At 54.8% G+C, this 17,274-nt stretch overlaps 1 protein-coding gene across 1 annotated transcript; it reads right to left on the bottom strand.

Moving 5' to 3' along the window:
- Positions 1 to 1,344: 1,344 nt before the first annotated feature.
- PIN1 (peptidylprolyl cis/trans isomerase, NIMA-interacting 1) lies at positions 1,345 to 17,094 on the bottom strand. Its single transcript, XM_075446038.1, has 4 exons — positions 16,981 to 17,094; positions 13,297 to 13,497; positions 6,780 to 6,890; positions 1,345 to 2,566 (listed from the first exon to the last, which is right to left on the bottom strand). Exons 1-4 carry the CDS (start codon positions 17,036 to 17,038, stop codon positions 2,457 to 2,459), a joined length of 480 nt encoding a protein of 159 aa, XP_075302153.1. The 5' UTR covers positions 17,039 to 17,094; the 3' UTR covers positions 1,345 to 2,456.
- Between the last annotated feature and the right edge of the window lie 180 nt (positions 17,095 to 17,274).

Here is a 17,274-nt window from a genome sequence, read left to right on the forward strand (position 1 = left end):
GGTCAGAGGCGATCCCCCACCCCGCTTCGAAGATCCGAACGCGGCAGCGGGATCGGCGGGAGCGACGGCGGGGAAGGCACGGAGAAACGCTTGGCTGCCGCCGCTTCTCCCGCATTTCCAGACCGCGACGACGGCTCCGCTCCCTTTTGTTCACCTTCGATCCCGCGTTCGCGATGCCGCACTGTTGAGGTGATTCTGCTTTTTGAAGTTCTCACCTGCTTGTCACCCTGAGCTGGATATTATTTTTTATTCTTTAAAAAAAAAAATTAAAAATCAATGTGTAGCTATGGAAACCAACTTTTCCCCGACGCCCAAGAGTCTGCCATCTCCCCAGCTCCACCAGCGAGGGCCAGAGCAGAACCGCACGCGATGTTCCGAGGTCTGGGTTGAGCAACTGGAGAGAGGACGCAGGAGACGTCGCCTTTCCCCAGCTCGAAGATGGGGGTTTTAAAAGAAAAACCCACGCGCCGAGGAGCCTCTGGCGTCCGTCACGGCTGAATTCACACCTCGAACGGAGCCCCTGCATGTGCGGAGCCGAGGAGAGGTGGGAAACGGTTTTATACCTTACCTGAAGGAACTCCAGGAGTTCAACAGCGCTTAAGAAATCAGACATCGACTCAACGCAAAGCAGGAGAACCCCGTGACAACGTGAGAATAAAGAATATTAACTTCCAGCATAAGACAAATTTGGAGTTTTTTCTTAATACCACGCAAGCCACATTTCCACGGTGGGATTTAGGAAAAAACGTCCACGTTGGGATTTAGGAAAAAACCGTCCACGTTGGGATTTAGGAAACAATTTCCACGCTAGGATTTAGGAAAAAATGTCCACGCTAGGATTTAGGAAAAAATGTCCACGTTAGGATTTAGGAAACAATGTCCATGCTAGGATTTAGGAAACAATGTCCACATTAGGATTTAGGAAAAAATGTCCACATTAGGATTTAGGAAAAAATGTCCACGCTAGGATTTAGGAAAAAATTTCCACGTTAGGATTTAGGAAAAAATTTCCACGTTAGGATTTAGGAAACAATGTCCACGCTAGGATTTAGGAAACAATGTCCACGCTAGGATTTAGGAAAAAGTTTCCATGTTAGGATTTAGGAAAAAGTTTCCATGTTAGGATTTAGGAAAACATGTCCATGTTAGGATTTCAAAAAAAATTTCCACTTAGGATTTAGGAAAAAATTTCCACGTTAGGATTTAGGAATAAAAAAACCCCAAAGCCCATCACAAAAAGCCAACTCAGCACATACCACAGAGGTTTTTGTTTGTTCTAACAGGAGCAACAAGATCGCTGCAGGCAAAGGAGGAGAAATAATCGATACCGGAGCTCTTGAAACATTCAGTTGGAGAGGGCTTTATTTTCTGCTGAAGAGAACTGGAGCTATACAGCTGGTTTGCACTGGACCAAAGCTGGGATTTATTTTATTCTGTTTTTTTTTTCCCCGTTTTTATTTCGCTAAACATAAGCAATGCAGTGTAACCGGAAAACAACGACTTACAGTGTTTAAACCACAAGTGGAAGGAGAGGAGCTGGAGGGAAAAAAGAAAAAACCCAAAACAGCCTTCGAGCTACACCGCAGCACCCGCAACCCCGCCTGCCCCACGGAACGGCACCGTCGCGTCTGGAGAAGGGAGCGACCGCGGCGGGACGCAGGCAGCACCCTCCGGAGCGCCGCGCCGGCTGCCTCCCGACCTCCCCGTGGCGGGAGCCGCTGGCCGTCAGCCTCTCCCGTTTGCCATCGGAACCAAAAGGCATCTTCAAGTTTTCCAGTCGAAGCGCCGGCGGGAGCACCGCGTGACGGGACAGAGGGACGATGCTCGCCGAGGCGGCCGCGTTGAGGGAAGCTACGGACGGAGCGCGAGGGATGGGGGCCTCGCGCCGGTACCCGACGGTGAATTTCTGAATGGCTTCAGTAACTCAGTTCTACAACCCGACGGATCAGAGCGCGGAGCGAACGCCGGTCGTTCGGGTTAAAATGCGTTTCAAACAAACATGCAGGGGGGTCGGGGTCCCTCACCGCACCCGAGTTGGCCAGTCAGCTTCGCCACCGCCAGCGCCGCGGTCAGCGCTCCGCGTCCCTAACAGGGAAGCGCCGAAGGGTGACCTCTAGCACCGACAACTCCTCGGCGTAGGAGACACGTCAATACAAGTCAAGCAGCTGTGGCATGCCAGGAACGCTGGTTTGAACATTCTCTCTGCTTACAGAAGATGCTGCCGTCTTATTTTGATTGCGTTCTCACCCTTGGCTGACCATGCAGGTGAAAAACATTGTGTTGGGTGCCACAGAAGATATTTGAGATATGAAATGAGCTATTTTTTGTTTGTTTTTTTTAGACTGGATATGAAGTTCGTTGGGGAGAGTGCAGGGTTGGAGTAGGTTTCGGGTTTTTTGTTTGTTTGTTTCCTTTCTTCCCCTCGCCCTTTCCTGTCTACGCGTCGCCAAGGCACTTCACTCTGTGCGGAGGATGATGTGGATCCCTGATTCTGTGAAAACTGGTCCGCTCATCTCGCCAGCCCTCAGCGCAAACGAGGCATCTTCAAAAGGCTTCTGCATCTGACCTGCAGAGAGCAGACACCAGAAAGTTCAATTAAGCCCAGCAACGGGAGGAGGATCTTTCCGAGCAAGCAAGCCTCAAACGAAGACAGCTTCCAGGCAAACAACAAAGCCACCAATTAACGACTTGCAGGGGGTGTTTGTTTTCATCCGCTCCCAGAAGATGATTCAAAACAACTCGTTCACACATGCACGTACACAGACTTCTGCTTTTTTAAGCAGGGGGGGGGTTGTTCAGATCCTGCAGACGCTCGCTGCAGCAAGGAAAGACACTGGGGATTGCTGCAGACCCAAAAGGCAGAGGAAATCTGTTCTGCAGACTCACTGGTGCAAGTGGATGTCGGTCTCCACGTCTCCTCTGCCCTCCAGGCACACAGGGGGAAGGGACGCGGCGCGCATTACAAGCCGCGCTAAATAATTCACAAGGCGCGCACGGATAATGTCGTGACCTAGATAAGAACTGCTCTTCAGGTCCCAGGCTCCAAGTCACCCAGTTTTGGCAGGTTTAGGAATCCAGGCTCGGGGAAAGCCCGGGGTGCTCAGAGGAAGGATTCCACAAGCGGATTCAGGAGCGGAACTATCGCAGCTTTGCAGGTCCGGAGAAGGAATAAGCGGCACGAGCGCTCGGCCAGAATAACTCCAGCCAAGCCGAGAGACACCAGCCTGCGACGGAGGGGCTCCAGAGGGATGGTATTTTTGCCTGGTTTCCTGCGAAAAAGCAGAGAAACCACCCGCCCCGGATGAAATAATGAGGTTTTACCAACAGGTCGAAGTCTCGCCGAGGGACTCTTAGCCAAAGCTTCTGCAGAAGGATAAGCTGCCTGCGAGGGCAGGCTGGGAGGTGATGGTCCCCCAGGCACAGAGGCTACCCTCACTCTCCACTCTCGCTGCCCACCAGGCTTGCAAAGCTTGCCTCGAGCTGCCCGAGGAGACGCACAGACCAGTCTCTGCCCAAAAACCCCACGTAAATCCCCTGTCAGTTTACGGCCCTTGCCTCCAAGCTTCGAGGCGGTGCCGCGGCTTCGGACTCCGCAGCAGATTAGCAGGGGGCTGCAGAAAGCTGCTGGGCAGCCTGACAGCTGGCTCGCCAGCAGACGTTGCAGCCAGACGCAAATCTCTGCAAGCTCAACCTCCCCGACCCCTTCGATGACCACGCGTGCCGGCCGCAGCGCATCCAGCCCAGCAGCACCCCCAGAACCGACGTTTTATTTCAGGACCTGCACCCATCCGCACCCCTTTCCCTAGCGAGGCAGACGGAGGCCACGAAGGATGCTCAGTCCCTCCCTTTCAGGATCAGTAACAGCTTTGGCTTGGTATTTTCCCCCCTTCCAAAAAAAAAAGTGGTTTATTACTGAAGTGACCCGATGCACACGGCTTTCCAGAGCTTCCCTTCTCTCGTTTCAGCGTTTGGATTAATTGCCAGGAGAGGCAAGCGGCTTGCCTGGCTCACGAGCTCCACTTACAGCGGCGTTCGCTGTCAGGCAGAGCTGCTTCGTCACCTGAATTTTGTGGTTATTTTCCACTAGGACCCGAAATCCTTACTTCAAACGAGGTAACAACCTCCCCGCTACACCACAGCGGTCGTCCTCCAGCAGAAACACGGCTTCTTTGGAAGGCTTTCGGGAAGACAAATTGAAATGTTTTCATAACTTCACCTCCGAAGTAACCAGTGCTCCCAGATCTGACAAATTGCATTTTCAGCCCAGTAAAAAAAGAACAATCAGCCCAGCGGAGGCAGAGGGCGGGTGGAGTGACAGCGCAGGGGTCTGGCCACCACGCACGGTTCCAATGCCATCTAGTGGAAACCGGCTCTTGCAACTTTCCTTTACCTTTTGGTGCAGCCAGAGGAAAAAAACCCAAAAAAATAACAAAATAAATCTCTTTCCGTACATCTCCAAAGAGCACAACGAGCCGAGCTGAACCCGAAACAGCGGACACAGCACCCGAGGATGAACGTTTCCTTACACACAAAGCTGTAAGAGATCACCGCTCAGCCCGGTCTGAAAGGACCTGAGGAAGGAACTGGCGCTGAACTGCAGCAACGCCGCACCCTAAAAAGGAACAGCGATTAAAACCAGCAATTTTGGGGGAAAAAAAACCCCAAAGCTGCATTCCTCAATAGACTTTAATCTGCCAAAGCCAGACTTCAGCTAGTGGGGGCTGAAAGAGCGACTCGGGAGCCCCTTCCACGGTTACATCCTGCAGCAGCAGTGAGCCCACCGGTGTTTTAGATATTCCCAGGACATCCTAAGTGGGGTAACAGCCCGGCACAATCTGCAAAAACCTGTATCGACCTGGATGAAGGGTTAGAATGTACCCTCAGCAAGTTTGCTGACGACACCAAACTGGGAGGTGTGGTAGATACACCAGAAGGCTGTGCTGCCATTCAGCGTGACCTGGATAGGCTGGAAAGCTGGGCAGAGAGGAATCTGATGAGGTTCAACAAAGGCAAATGCAGTGTCCTGCACCTGGGGAGGAACAACCTCATGCACCAGTACAGGCTTGGGGTGGACCTGCTGGAGAGCAGCTCTGCGGAGAGGGACCTGGGTGTCCTGGTGGACGACAGGGTGACCATGAGCCAGCAGCGTGCCCTGGGTGCCAAGAAAGCCAATGGGATCCTGGGGTGCATCAAGAAGAGTGTGGTCAGCAGGACAAGGGAGGTTCTCCTTCCCCTCTACACTGCCCTGGTCAGGCCCCATCTGCAGTACTGTGTCCAGTTCTGGGCTCCCCAGTTCCAGAAAGATGAAGAGCTACTGGAGAGAGTCCAGCGCAGGGCTACGAGGATGGTGAGGGGACTGGAGCATCTCCCCTGCGAGGAGAGGCTGAGGGAGCTGGGCTTGTTCAGCCTGAAGAAGAGAAGGCCGAGAGGGGACCTTATAAATGCCTACAAATATCTGCAGGGTGGGGGTCAGGAGGATGGGGCCAAGCTCTTTTCAGTGGTGCCCAGCGACAGGACAAGGGGCAATGGGCACAAACTGAAGCACAGGAAGCTCCAGCTGAACCCGAGGAAGAACTTCTTCCCTCTGAGGGTGACGGAGCACTGGAACAGGCCGCCCAGGGAGGCTGTGGAGTCTCCTTCTCTGGAGATATTCAAGACCCACCTGGACAAGGTCCTCTGCAGCCTGCTGTAGGTGACCCTGCTTCGGCAGGGGGGTTGGACTAGATGACCCACAGAGGTCCCTTCCAACCCCTACTATTCTGTGATTCTGTGATTCTGTATCCTTGCTGCAGGGTAAGCGGATGGGACGAGCTTCAGCCCGCTTCCCACGAACCCCCAGCGTGAGCTTAGGGAAAAGGCTTCCCCTAAAACGACGCGCCGGCCTGCCGCTCGCCGCTTCAGACACGGGCAGCTCTTGCCGCAGACCTTGCTCCGGGATGACCGCAGGTCCCTGTGACTGTGGGGCAGGGATCGTAACGATAAACGTGGCATCCTCTCTCCTTGGCTGGAACCTTTCCAGACTCTCCTCAAATAAAATACACACGGACACCCTCGCTATAAAAAGATTTCGGTTTGTTCTTTGAACATGGTAGCTGTACTCGGGACATCATTGCTTTACATTTTCCTCCTGGTGGAAATTACTGCAAAAAGCACTCGTCAGACAAAGCAAGAGAGGTTTCAACGTTAACGCTCTCCCATCCCAAAGATCCTTCCTCCCACACCGGCAAATCTCATTAAGGAGGAACCATCCACGAGCTTTTTTGTCGTCTCTCCCTCGCTGCGCTGATCAATAATCCCGTAACAAATTCCCTCGCTGGCAACATCGTTTCAGCGGGCTGTAAATTGTGCTTCTTTCCACAATTTGTTAATAGCTTTTCCCATTGAAGATTAGAATGCCAAATCATTTATCTGGCGTGCCGTTAGCAAGACTTACCCGCTCCTTCCTTATTCACGGCTCGTTACGCCGCGCGGCTGGATTTCCATTCAGCGGAGCTGGAAAATCCTTTTCCCGAGGGAAAAGCCGCTTTCGCGAGGGGCGTTTGCACAACATCGCCTCTCTGCCTAGCAGAATATTATGGTTGCATTCCTAATTGGCTTAACTCCTCGGCATCAAACTACATTTCCCGCACAGCAGGCCGCCTGGCACAGAAATCCCTTTCCACGGTCGCTCCCCCAGCAGCGGGGCGCGTTGTCAAACCCCGCTCCCCGCCGAGCGGCTCAGCGCCGACCCCGTAATCCTGACCTGGCGCTGACGCTGCCCGGGGCTGAGCTCGACTCACCTCTTCCAAACGCGCCCAGATCGCCTCCCGCTTTCGCCGAGCTGCAGTCGCTAAACTGGGAAGCGAGAGATTCAAAATCCTCTTCTCCCGATTTTATCTTCTGGATGTAGCCTGTAAGCAGAGGGGATAATCCAGTCAGGGGAGGGAAAAATGGGGAAAAAGCCCCCCCCAAAACCCACCTTAAGCTTCGTGCCCTTCTTGCTGCGGGATGCGAACGGCCACGTGCGCACATGGACGGAGGCTTTCAAACCTCCCAGCTGAAGACAGAGCCAGACCTGGACTTCCACAGTGCCCCAACAGCACTTGTCTTTTTTATTCCCCGAGCACGCTTCCACCTTTGCACCGTGGTCCATTTTCTATTTAAGCTCCTATGAAAAAAAAAGTTGATCCCACCTACTGCTACCCCTGAAGCGCAGGAATTTTATTACTGGGCTTGGAAACAGATGAGCTTTTGGGTTTAGAAGGGCTCACCTCGGTAGAAGACCGAGCACGAAGAATCCCCGGGGAGTGAATTATTTGTCCAGACAGCTTTTTAAAAGGTCAGTTAAGAAATATTCATAGTCTTAACCACAAGCTCTGCTTGACTGTTCTGAATCTTTCCAGACCAGCGAACCCCCCCTGCCCTGCTAGCTCATAACAAGACGACCTAATTTTCCAATTAACAGCTTGGTAACGTGATTGCAGAGTCACTAATTACGACTCCTCTCGGAGGCGAGCAAAGCACGAGCGCCACGGACGCATCCCTCGACGACGGCGTGAGGAAGATTCTTCATGGATCCCTGAGACGACGAGAAAATCCGGCGCGGTTTCGAGCGACTGGACCAGCTCCGGCTCCTTCCTGACCACCACTCCTGGAAATCCCAAGCCGCCGCTGGTCCAGCTTGCGGCCGCTTCCCACCAAAACGCCGTTTAGCGCCGGTCGCAAGAAGCGTTTCCGCACGAGCCCGACTCGGAGCCTGGGAATGGCAGCCTGCTCCCGCCAGAGGGGCTTGCCTTCCGCGCCGCGGACCACAAGTGATAAATTAAAGCCTAAATCACATGGCCAAAAAAAAAATAAATTAATTCAACCGTCTATTTTAAGGCAGGGAGCATCTCCCAGCGGAATCCACCCACGCTTGCCCTGAAGCACAGAGGTGCTGCAGCTTCCGACTCAAAGCGACCCTCCGTCCCGGGCGAACTCCAGCTGAACTTCTTTCTATTTCATCTTTAAATCCCAGAAACCTCCCGTTGGCTTTGGAAAGCATCGGCAAGGCCTGCCTGTCTTTCATTTTAGGCCAAAGCAGCCTTCCACTTTCAAAAAGCAAGACTGAGAAGCGGCCGATTAACAGAGAAACGAAGAGAAAAGCAATGTTCTTTGCCCCCAACCCTCCCCAAAGCTATTCAGTCTCCCTGTTCCAGCGACGAAACTTCCTATTTCAGGTCACTCCCACGTCAGCCCTGCAGCCAGCACTTTGCTGGATAAACCTCGAAAAAACAAAGAAAAAAGTGGGCCAGGCGTCGTTTATTCCGACGGCGAGCAGTGGAAGATCCCTACCTGAAAAAAAGTCGGGCACGTAATTCAAGGGCTAGGCTTTCTGCTTTGGAGGGGTGCTCTTGCAAAAGGAAAAAGGCAGTTTCTGATGCAAAGGGATGAGGAGAGAAGCATTTTCCAGCTCGTTTTGATGCCATATAACGCGTACACACCTGAGGAAATACCTGTGAGGGCAGATAAGAAAGTATTCCCCAACGAGCGCGTGGAGCTTGCCTCTTCGGAGCCGAGGTCTCCAGCAGCAACGGAAAAAGCAGGCTATCAGTTTCTGAACGCATCCCTTTATCACAGCTCAGCGCTGGCAAGACCAAAACGAAGGGATTTTAAGTCTTTGGATTAGTTTTCCACCCTACAGCCCATTTTTACCTCCTCAATCCGGTCGTCTCTTTGAATCAGAGGCCGCTAGCCTAAATCTTTGGGATTCAGCGAGGCGTTCCGGACAGCTAGGTTGGCTTTTCCAGCTGGACAGGCCAGGAGGAAAAGCTACCCCCAAAAAATGGGAAAAAGAGATCGATTACCTCTGATTCTCTAATTTTATATATATTTTTTTTCAAAAATCAGATGTCCTGAATACAATTCAAAAGCCACAGCAAGTTCTCTTCATTCCTGAGGTGCGTAATCTGCTTTTAACAGACAATACCTACACCGGGACTGTCAGGTCAGTGAGATCTCACACCTTTATCCCACCCGCTGCTTCCAGCGCACGCGTACGGGTGGAGAAAGCCTACACGGAAGCCTGAAACTCCACAAAACTTCAGACAACAGCTATTTATCCTGCGCTAAAGAGGAAAAAAGGATGATTTATCTGGGTGGACAGCCAGTTCACAGCACTCACGCTTTAGGAAAAGCAACCGATGCTGGTTCATCCTCTTAAACTAAGCTGCTCAAGCACCAGCCTCCTCGCCGACAAAACCAAGATTATCCCCAAAAGACACATTTACACCACCGTAAACACGGATCTAACGGCACAGAGCTGCCAACCCCCAGCAAGCACCCGCCACTGATCACAGAATCACAGAATAGTAGGGGTTGGAAGGGACCTCTGTGGGTCATCTAGTCCAACCCCCCCTGCCGAAGCAGGGTATCACACCCCGGAGCGTCAGGAATCGCAGCCTGAAGGGACGCGCTGATGTCAAAGTCAGAAAGCACCCAAATGACGGAGCAGAGCGTTTACCGATAACACCCAAAATCACCCGCCCTGGGCGCACCGGCGGGTTCCGAGGGGTACAGAGGGTTTCACAAGCTTGCGGAGAAAAACATATTGAAACAGAATTTAGTTCTTAAAGCCTCCTGATTTGACGCTAGCGACCAGCCTGAGAGCAAAATCCACCTGTCAGCTGGCGGAGGGCTTTCCGGGACAAAGCCCAAGGCGTTTTCACAGCTAAGGTGCTGTTTCCAGCCACCTCTCCCAGCACAAGACACCTGCACCTCGTGCCTGAGCTTCGGCTCGGCGAAGTGGGATTAATGAGCCTTTCCCCCAGATGATCTCGGTCGTTTAGAACAAATTACGCAGATGAAGTACTGTCCAGGATTTAATTAACGACGCCTCAAAGACCTCGCGGCGTCAGCGAAACTGAAAAACGGGAGTGCGGCGCGAAGAAGAGCGAGACGAAGAACGGCAACGGATTGAGCTGAAATGGGGAGTACTGGGAGAGAGCAGCTTTCAGGGACCGAGCTTTGGGATGAATCCCAGCTGATTCTGCAACACGAAACAGCGGTAAGCTAACGAAATTCGCAGATAACGAGCTGGAGGGTGGGGTCTGCACCGTCAGCAGGGTCAGAATATTAAACGTGACCTGAGCGACCAAGCAAGATCCAACGACACCAAGCGAACTCACGCGCCCGTTTACAAACGCGACGCCAAAAAACAAAACCCCCCCTGATAATCTGCCACGCGTGGAGAGCTCGAGCAGAAAGAGGAATCACGCAGAACCCCGAAGCGGGCAGCACGACTTTCAAAGCGCCAAACACGGCGCTGAAGTCCCGGCACCCTCAGCAGAGAGGAGCAGGAAACGGTCGAAGGCGGCGGCAAGAGCCGACGCGGAATATCGCACGCCACGCCGAACCCGCGCTCGAGAAATATTAATGGAAACTGAAGCGGAAAGGAGGGGCTGAGAGCAGAAACGCTGACCTACATTACCAGAAACTAAAAGCCTGGTTGGCTCGGCGGGCAAAAACAGGCTGGTGAAGAGCAGGGCTCTCTAAATCCACCGAGAGGTCAACCTCGGGAAGAGATGAAATTTAATTAAGTAATTAAACAGCTCTAATGCAAGAAACGCCGGATGGAAACTGTCAGTAGTTATTTAGCTGGAAAATGGGTTTCTACACACTGAAATCGCCTTTGCAGCAAACTCAGAACCGTAACGGCCTCTCAGACGGCGCTTGATAAAGCTTGCGGGGGGGAAGAAGAGGTTTCGCCCCCAAATTGGGGGGTCAGGCTCCAATCTGAAATTTCCTTCCAGCCCCGCGTTCCCCGCGACGCTAACGCCCACCAGAAAAGCACCCGGTGAGCCCAGCCCCCCACCTCCTGCCATAACGCAGCGCGAGAGCGAACCTGCAATTAATCCTCCACTGCAGCTCGCTTAACGGATTAGAAATCGTTCAGGGGCGAGGCGCTCCTCCAGCTCTCCCCACCCTTCTCCCTCATTAGTGGAGAGAAGCCATCGCGTGGAATATTTGACATCAGTCAAGTTCACCTAGCAAAAACGTTTCTCTTTCGCATCGTCCCCTCTCCCGCGGGAGCAAAGAGCTCCCTAACCACATCCCGTTCGTGGATTTTTATCGAGTGAAGTGGCAACACCAGAGCTAGGTTGGGAAGGAGACCTCTCAGGCATGGCCAATCTCCAAACAAAACACGGGAATGCGTGGTACCAGGCCTGCCCAGCTCCTCCCCGGACGCCTACTTGGACAATTCTACGCTATAACCGCGTTCACCAGGCACAGCGCGTCTGCTCAGGGACGTTCACCGATGTCGGGAGCCGCGGCGGAGCTCAGCCGTGCATCCTCCCGCTGAGCTTTGGCTGTTCTAGAAACCTAACTCACAGGAATTATCAAGAAGCCGCCACCAAGTAATTAATCATAAGCTGATGCTCCCTGTGACCTTCCCAGGAACAATTTATTAGGGACAAATGTGGACAGAAAGGTGGTTGGGTGTGTTTTTTTCCCAACCACGGTGTCCCCATCACAGGAATTCACTCCCTAACGGCCTCCAGCCCAGAACCCAAGCAGAGCATTTACACAGAAGGAGGTTATAATTATGCCTTTGCAGACACCACAGAGAGATGACGACACGTTAAGAGTAATTTGATAGCGAGAAGGCTCCGACGCCATCAAGCTTAACCTCGTTCTTCTGCGCTACGGCAAGTTTAAGCTTTTTCTTGCCATCACCTCACCGGGTAGCAAAGAACGGCGGCATCTCAAAGAAAAGCCAAGCGAGAACGGTGACAACGCCGAGTCCAAAGAACATCGTTCAGGCTTCTACAGACAACCAGTTCACAGAATGTCTACGTATCCACAAGCTGACCCGGCCACGAGCTCCAAAAACCCCTCTTTGGAGATCAAGGACAACCTTCCTTTCTAAAAATGGAAATGATGCCCACGTAGAAAGATCCAAGCCCGCGTAAAACACGTCAGCATCGCGCATCGTTTAACCTCTGCCCCGCAGAAGGCTCTGCGCTGGCCTTTTGACGGAATTCACTCCAAAAAAGGGGTCTACAACAGTTTTACGCTTTCAAAAGAGCAGGAAAGAGAAGAGAGAGCCAGACGGGGAATCCGCAGCTCGGCTGAACCACTTCACTCCCGCTGTCTTCACGCCAGACTCCACTCCCGCGGCGCAGACCTCCACACCAGGCGTGCGTCCCGCTTCCTCGCCCCCGGCCACGCTTCCTCAGCCACCCTAACCTGAAGGAGACAAATCCCTCACCAAAAAAAATAAAACCCCCTCCTGTGCCGGTGAATTTAACCTCCCCTTCCCCAAGGCGGTGAGCAGATACCACCTGCTGGTCGCTGCCTCGCGTTATTCCGCAAAGAAATTTCCCCTCCCAGGGCTTTCAGAGAAGAAAGTCCTTCGATTTCTCGGTGTTCAGGATCAAGGCAAGAGACAAAACACCCTCCCTATCTTCCCACCCTCCCTGCTGAAGGTGTAAAAGATAAGACAGGCCTGGCGCTGCGGTAGGCATCGGTGCGCTCGCAGCCCGCCTAGCCTTCGCAATAAAAAAAAACCAAAGCTGCCTGCTAACGAGCACCGGTCTCAGTTTCATCAAATTACTCAGCAGGACTGACTTCAACCTCACTTCAAACCCCTAAAATTCCTTCTCCTAAGAAGAAAAAGCCGCTAGCAACAGCCGGGCTTTGAACCGGCTTCCGGAAGATCCAAAACCCAACGACGCTGAAGAAACACGACGGCAATTCAGTTCTGCTGCCAGGGAGAAAAAAAGCTAGGCTGCAAAGATTGACAAAATGTATCGGAGAAGACACACGGTGCCCTTGCTCCCACAAGCTCTGGGAGAAGCCCAAGCCGACAGCGTCACCCGCACCGCCTCCTACGAGCAACTGGCTTTCAAGCAGGGGTTAATTAGAACGTACTCTGAGTTGCTATCGGGGCGAGGAGTCGTTAAATAAAAAGAAATGTTTAAAGGACATTTGGTTTAGCTTTAAATGATTTTATTTTTAATATAAAAATACATGTTTACAAAGAAAATACAAACAAACCTCTGAAATAACATTACAAAAAAAAAAAAACCAAAACCACAAGGGGGAAGACACACGGGCTGGGACCTATCTTTACGTCATTTAATCACACAGCAAAATGGCTTCTCCGAGCGGCTGGGCCACACAAAAGTCCACCTTCAGACCACTTGGCTTAAAAAATTTGGCTTTAGTGAGGTTCATGACCCACCAAACCACTCATCTCAGGGTCCAACTCTAGCCTTAAAACGCCTTTTCCCCTCCAACAGTATCATTTTCCCTCTCTCTCCTGCGTTTACTTGCCATTTATAAGCTCCAGTGCCTCATCTTTGGTCCGCGTGATCCTTTCCTGCCTCCACGACGAGGGTCTTCTGGACTGGTTGTGTTTCACCAAGAGATGCGAACACCGCACTTTGCTGGGCTCCCCTTGGCCGTTCTTCCCGCTGCCGCTGGGCCGTTCCCACTGGCTGGCATTCGTGATGTGGTTGAAGTAATAAACACGGCCTGTGGACAGAGAGAAGGGGCTGGGGTTAAAAAAAGGCTCCCGGTAGACCCCGAGAATCAGCTTCTGACCCCATAGAATCACAGAATCCCAGCATGGTGGGGGCTGGAAGGGCCCTCTGGGGTCACCCAGTCCAACCCCCTGCCCAAGCAGGGTCACCCAGAGCAGGGGGCACAGCACCGCGGCCAGGGGGGCTGGAATATCTCCAGAGAAGGAGACTCCACAGCCTCCCTGGGCAGCCTGGGTCAGGGCTCCAGCACCCTCAGAGGGAAGAAGTTCTTCCTCGGGTTCAGCTGGAGCTTCCTCTGCTCCAGTTTGTGCCCGTTGCCCCTTGTCCTGTCGCTGGGCACCACTGGAAAGAGCCTGGCCCCGTCCTCCTGACCCCCACCCTGCAGACACTGATCGGCATTTCTAAGGTCCCCTCGCAGCCTTCTCTTCTCCAGGCTGAACAAGCCCAGCTCCCTCAGCCTCTCCTCCTAGCAGAGATGCTCCCGTCCCCTCCTCATCCTCACAGCCCTCCGCTGGACTCTCTCCAGTAGCTCCTCATCTTTCTGGAACTGGGGAGCCCAGAACTGGACTCTCTCCAGTAGCTCCTCATCTTTCTGGAACTGGGGAGCCCAGAACTGGACCCAGGACTCCAGACGGGGCCTTCCCAGGGCAGAGCAGAGGGGGAGGAGAACCTCCCTGACCTGCTGCCCACACTCCTCTTGATGCACCCCAGGATCCCGTTGGCCTTCTTGGCACCCAGGGCACGCTGCTGGCTCATGGTCACCCTGTCGTCCCCCAGCACTCCCAGTCCCTCTCCGCAGAGCTGCTCCCAGCAGGTCCCCCCCAGCCTGTCCTGGTGCCTGGGGTTGTTCCTCCCCAGGTGCAGGACCCTGCCCTTGCCCTGGTTGAACCTCATCAGGTTCCTCTCTGCCCAGCTCTCCAGCCTGGCCAGGTCTTGCTGAACGGCAGCACAGCCTTACAGTGCATCCACCCCTCCTCCCAGTTTGGTGCCATCAGCAAACTTGGTGAGGGTATATTCTAACTCTTCATCCAGGTCGTTGATGAAGAAGTTAAACAAGACTGGAGAAGAAGTTAAAGAAGACCCCCGAGAAGCAGCTTCTCGACCCCCCGAGAAGCAGCTTCTCCACCCCCCGAGAAGCAGCTTCTCCACCCCCCGAGAAGCAGCTTCTCCACCCCCCGAGAAGCAGCTTCTCGACCCCCCGAGAAGCAGCTTCTCCACCCCCCGAGAAGCAGCTTCTCGACCCCCCGAGAAGCAGCTTCTCCACCCCCCGAGAAGCAGCTTCTCGACCCCCCGAGAAGCAGCTTCTCGACCCCCCGAGAAGCAGCTTCTCCACCCCCCGAGAAGCAGCTTCTCCACCCCCCGAGAAGCAGCTTCTCGACCCCCCGAGAAGCAGCTTCTCCACCCCCCGAGAAGCAGCTTCTCCACCCCTGAGAATCAGCTTCTCCACCCCCCAAGAATCAGCTTCTCCACCCCCTGAGAATCAGCTTCTCGACCCCGCAGGAAAAGAAGATTGGGTTTCTGCGAGTGCTCGGCCACGCGACGAGCTCGAACGCACGAGGTAGGAAACCAGACTCGACAACTCCACGTAATTTCCTACTCGAGTGTAGGGGAGCACCTTCAGCCGAAGCAGCAGCCCCGCCGGCCGCCTTTCCGATCCACGCCGCTCGTGCAGCTCAGCAACAGGACACCTGTCCACACCGCCAGGAGCCAAGAACACCCCCAGGCAACGCCCCACCACTGCCAGGCGCCGCGGTTCTGGCCTGGGGTTAAGATCGTGCTCCACTCTGGGGCGAAGCAGCACCAAGCCTCTCTGGCCAGCACATCCTGCAGCAAACGTGGCGAGTTACTGCTGGCAAAGATCACACCTTCGCATCGCACAGACCTTTCCCTCCAAAAATCACCTTTTTTCTACCAGAAAATAAGACCTTCCCACACAAGATATCCACAGTTTCCACAGGCAGCAGAAAACGAAGCTCCTGTGAAATCCTGTTCAGCGTCAGAGCCAGGTAATTCTGCTCCTCGGAGGCCTCCCAGCGCTCAAAGCCAGGCGTCCGTTTACCTGCGATAACTCACAGCACCGACCAAGACGATTCCCGCTGTCTTCTAGCGAATCGCTCGTCCCAAAGCTCTCCACTGAAGCTAGGAACCGACCAGGCTCGAGGAACAAAAAAAAAAAGCCAAGCAAACCAAGGTGAGGGATTGCCCCAGCAGAGCCGTGCGGCGGGAAGCAAAGGGCCCAAATTCCCGGCTGCGGATCCCAACTGACAGCCTGGACCTGTGAACACCACACAAGCACGGAGCTCCCTCCCTCCAGGATGTTTCCACCGCGGTAGTCCTGGCCAAGCAGGGTTCAAGAAAGATGAGGAGCTACTGGAGAGAGCCCAGTTCTGGGCTCCCCAGTTCAAGAAAGATGAGGAGCTACTGGAGAGAGTCCAGTTCTGGGCTCCCCAGTTCAAGAAAGATGAGGAGCTACTGGAGAGAGTCCAGCGCAGGGCTACGAGGATGAGGAGGGGACTGGAGCATCTCTGCTAGGAGGAGAGGCTGAGGGAGCTGGGCTTGTTCAGCCTGGAGAAGAGAAGGCTGCGAGGGGACCTTAGAAATACCGGTCAGTGTCTGCAGGGTGGGGGTCAGGAGGACGGGGCCAAGCTCTTTCCAGTGGTGCCCAGCGACAGGACAAGGGGCACCGGGCACAAACTGGAGCAGAGGAAGCTCCAGCTGAACCCGAGGAAGAACTTCTTCCCTCTGAGGGTGACGGAGCCCTGGCCCAGGCTGCCCAGGGAGGCTGTGGAGTCTCCTTCTCTGGAGATATTCCAGCCCCCCTGGCCGTGGTGCTGTGCAGTCTGCTCTGGGTGACCCTGCTTGGGCAGGAGGGTTGGGCTGGATGACCCCAGAGGGCCCTGCCAACCCCCGCCATGCTGGGATTCAGTGTTCGCGCGGGCCCCTCTTCCCTCTCAGCCTCCCTAAAATCACCGTCCCCACCTCACGCCACCGAGCAGAGCTGACCAACGCCACCTCCCAGCAGCTGCTCAGCAGCCGCAAAGCCGCGCTGAAAGCACCGCCCTGACCAGCAGCCTCCCCCCTCCCCAGCCCCACCGAGGGCGAAGCCTCCCGCCGCGCTTTAACCCGCCCTACAGCGGCTTCTCTGGGCTCTGCCCCGCTTCCCCCCGCACGGCCTAGGCCGCTCCCCTGGCAGAACCCGGTCCCGGGGGCTTCGCTTCACACACACACCCCCCCTCCCCCATGGGCACGACGCCTCTCGGGCACGGCAGCCCCGCAGCCCGGCTCTCAGGCCCGCCCCGAGCCCGGTTCTCCGCACCCCGCCCTGCTCACGTCCCTTCAGCCCCCGCCGAGGCCCAGGGCCGGGCCCACCGGGCCGCACCCCCACCCAGCCCTAAGCCGACGCGCCGACGGGCCCAGCTCGCCGCCCCGTTAGCGGGCAAACCCCCCCCCACCCCCGCAGCCCCTCCGCCCGTACCGGAGCTGCGGCTCATGCGCTTCTCCCAGCCCGCGGGCAGCTTCTCCTCCTCCGCCATCTTCCCTCAGCTGCGCCTCCCGCACACCAGCCCGGCCCCATTGGCGCGGGGAGCGGGCGGGGCAAACCCGCCCTTTCCCTACCCCCATTGGCCCGAGGGAAGGCAGCGCCCAACCTCCCCGCGTTGCCATTGGTGGGGGCGCCCGCCATTCTGGAGCTGAGCGGCTGCGGGCGGGAGGCGGCAAGCGGCGCTGATCACGTGACGCGCGAGAGGACGGTGGCCGCGAGCGGCCAAAA

This window comes from Opisthocomus hoazin, chromosome 35 (assembly GCF_030867145.1).
Source record: "Opisthocomus hoazin isolate bOpiHoa1 chromosome 35, bOpiHoa1.hap1, whole genome shotgun sequence".
Classification (NCBI taxonomy): Eukaryota; Metazoa; Chordata; class Aves; order Opisthocomiformes; family Opisthocomidae; genus Opisthocomus; species Opisthocomus hoazin.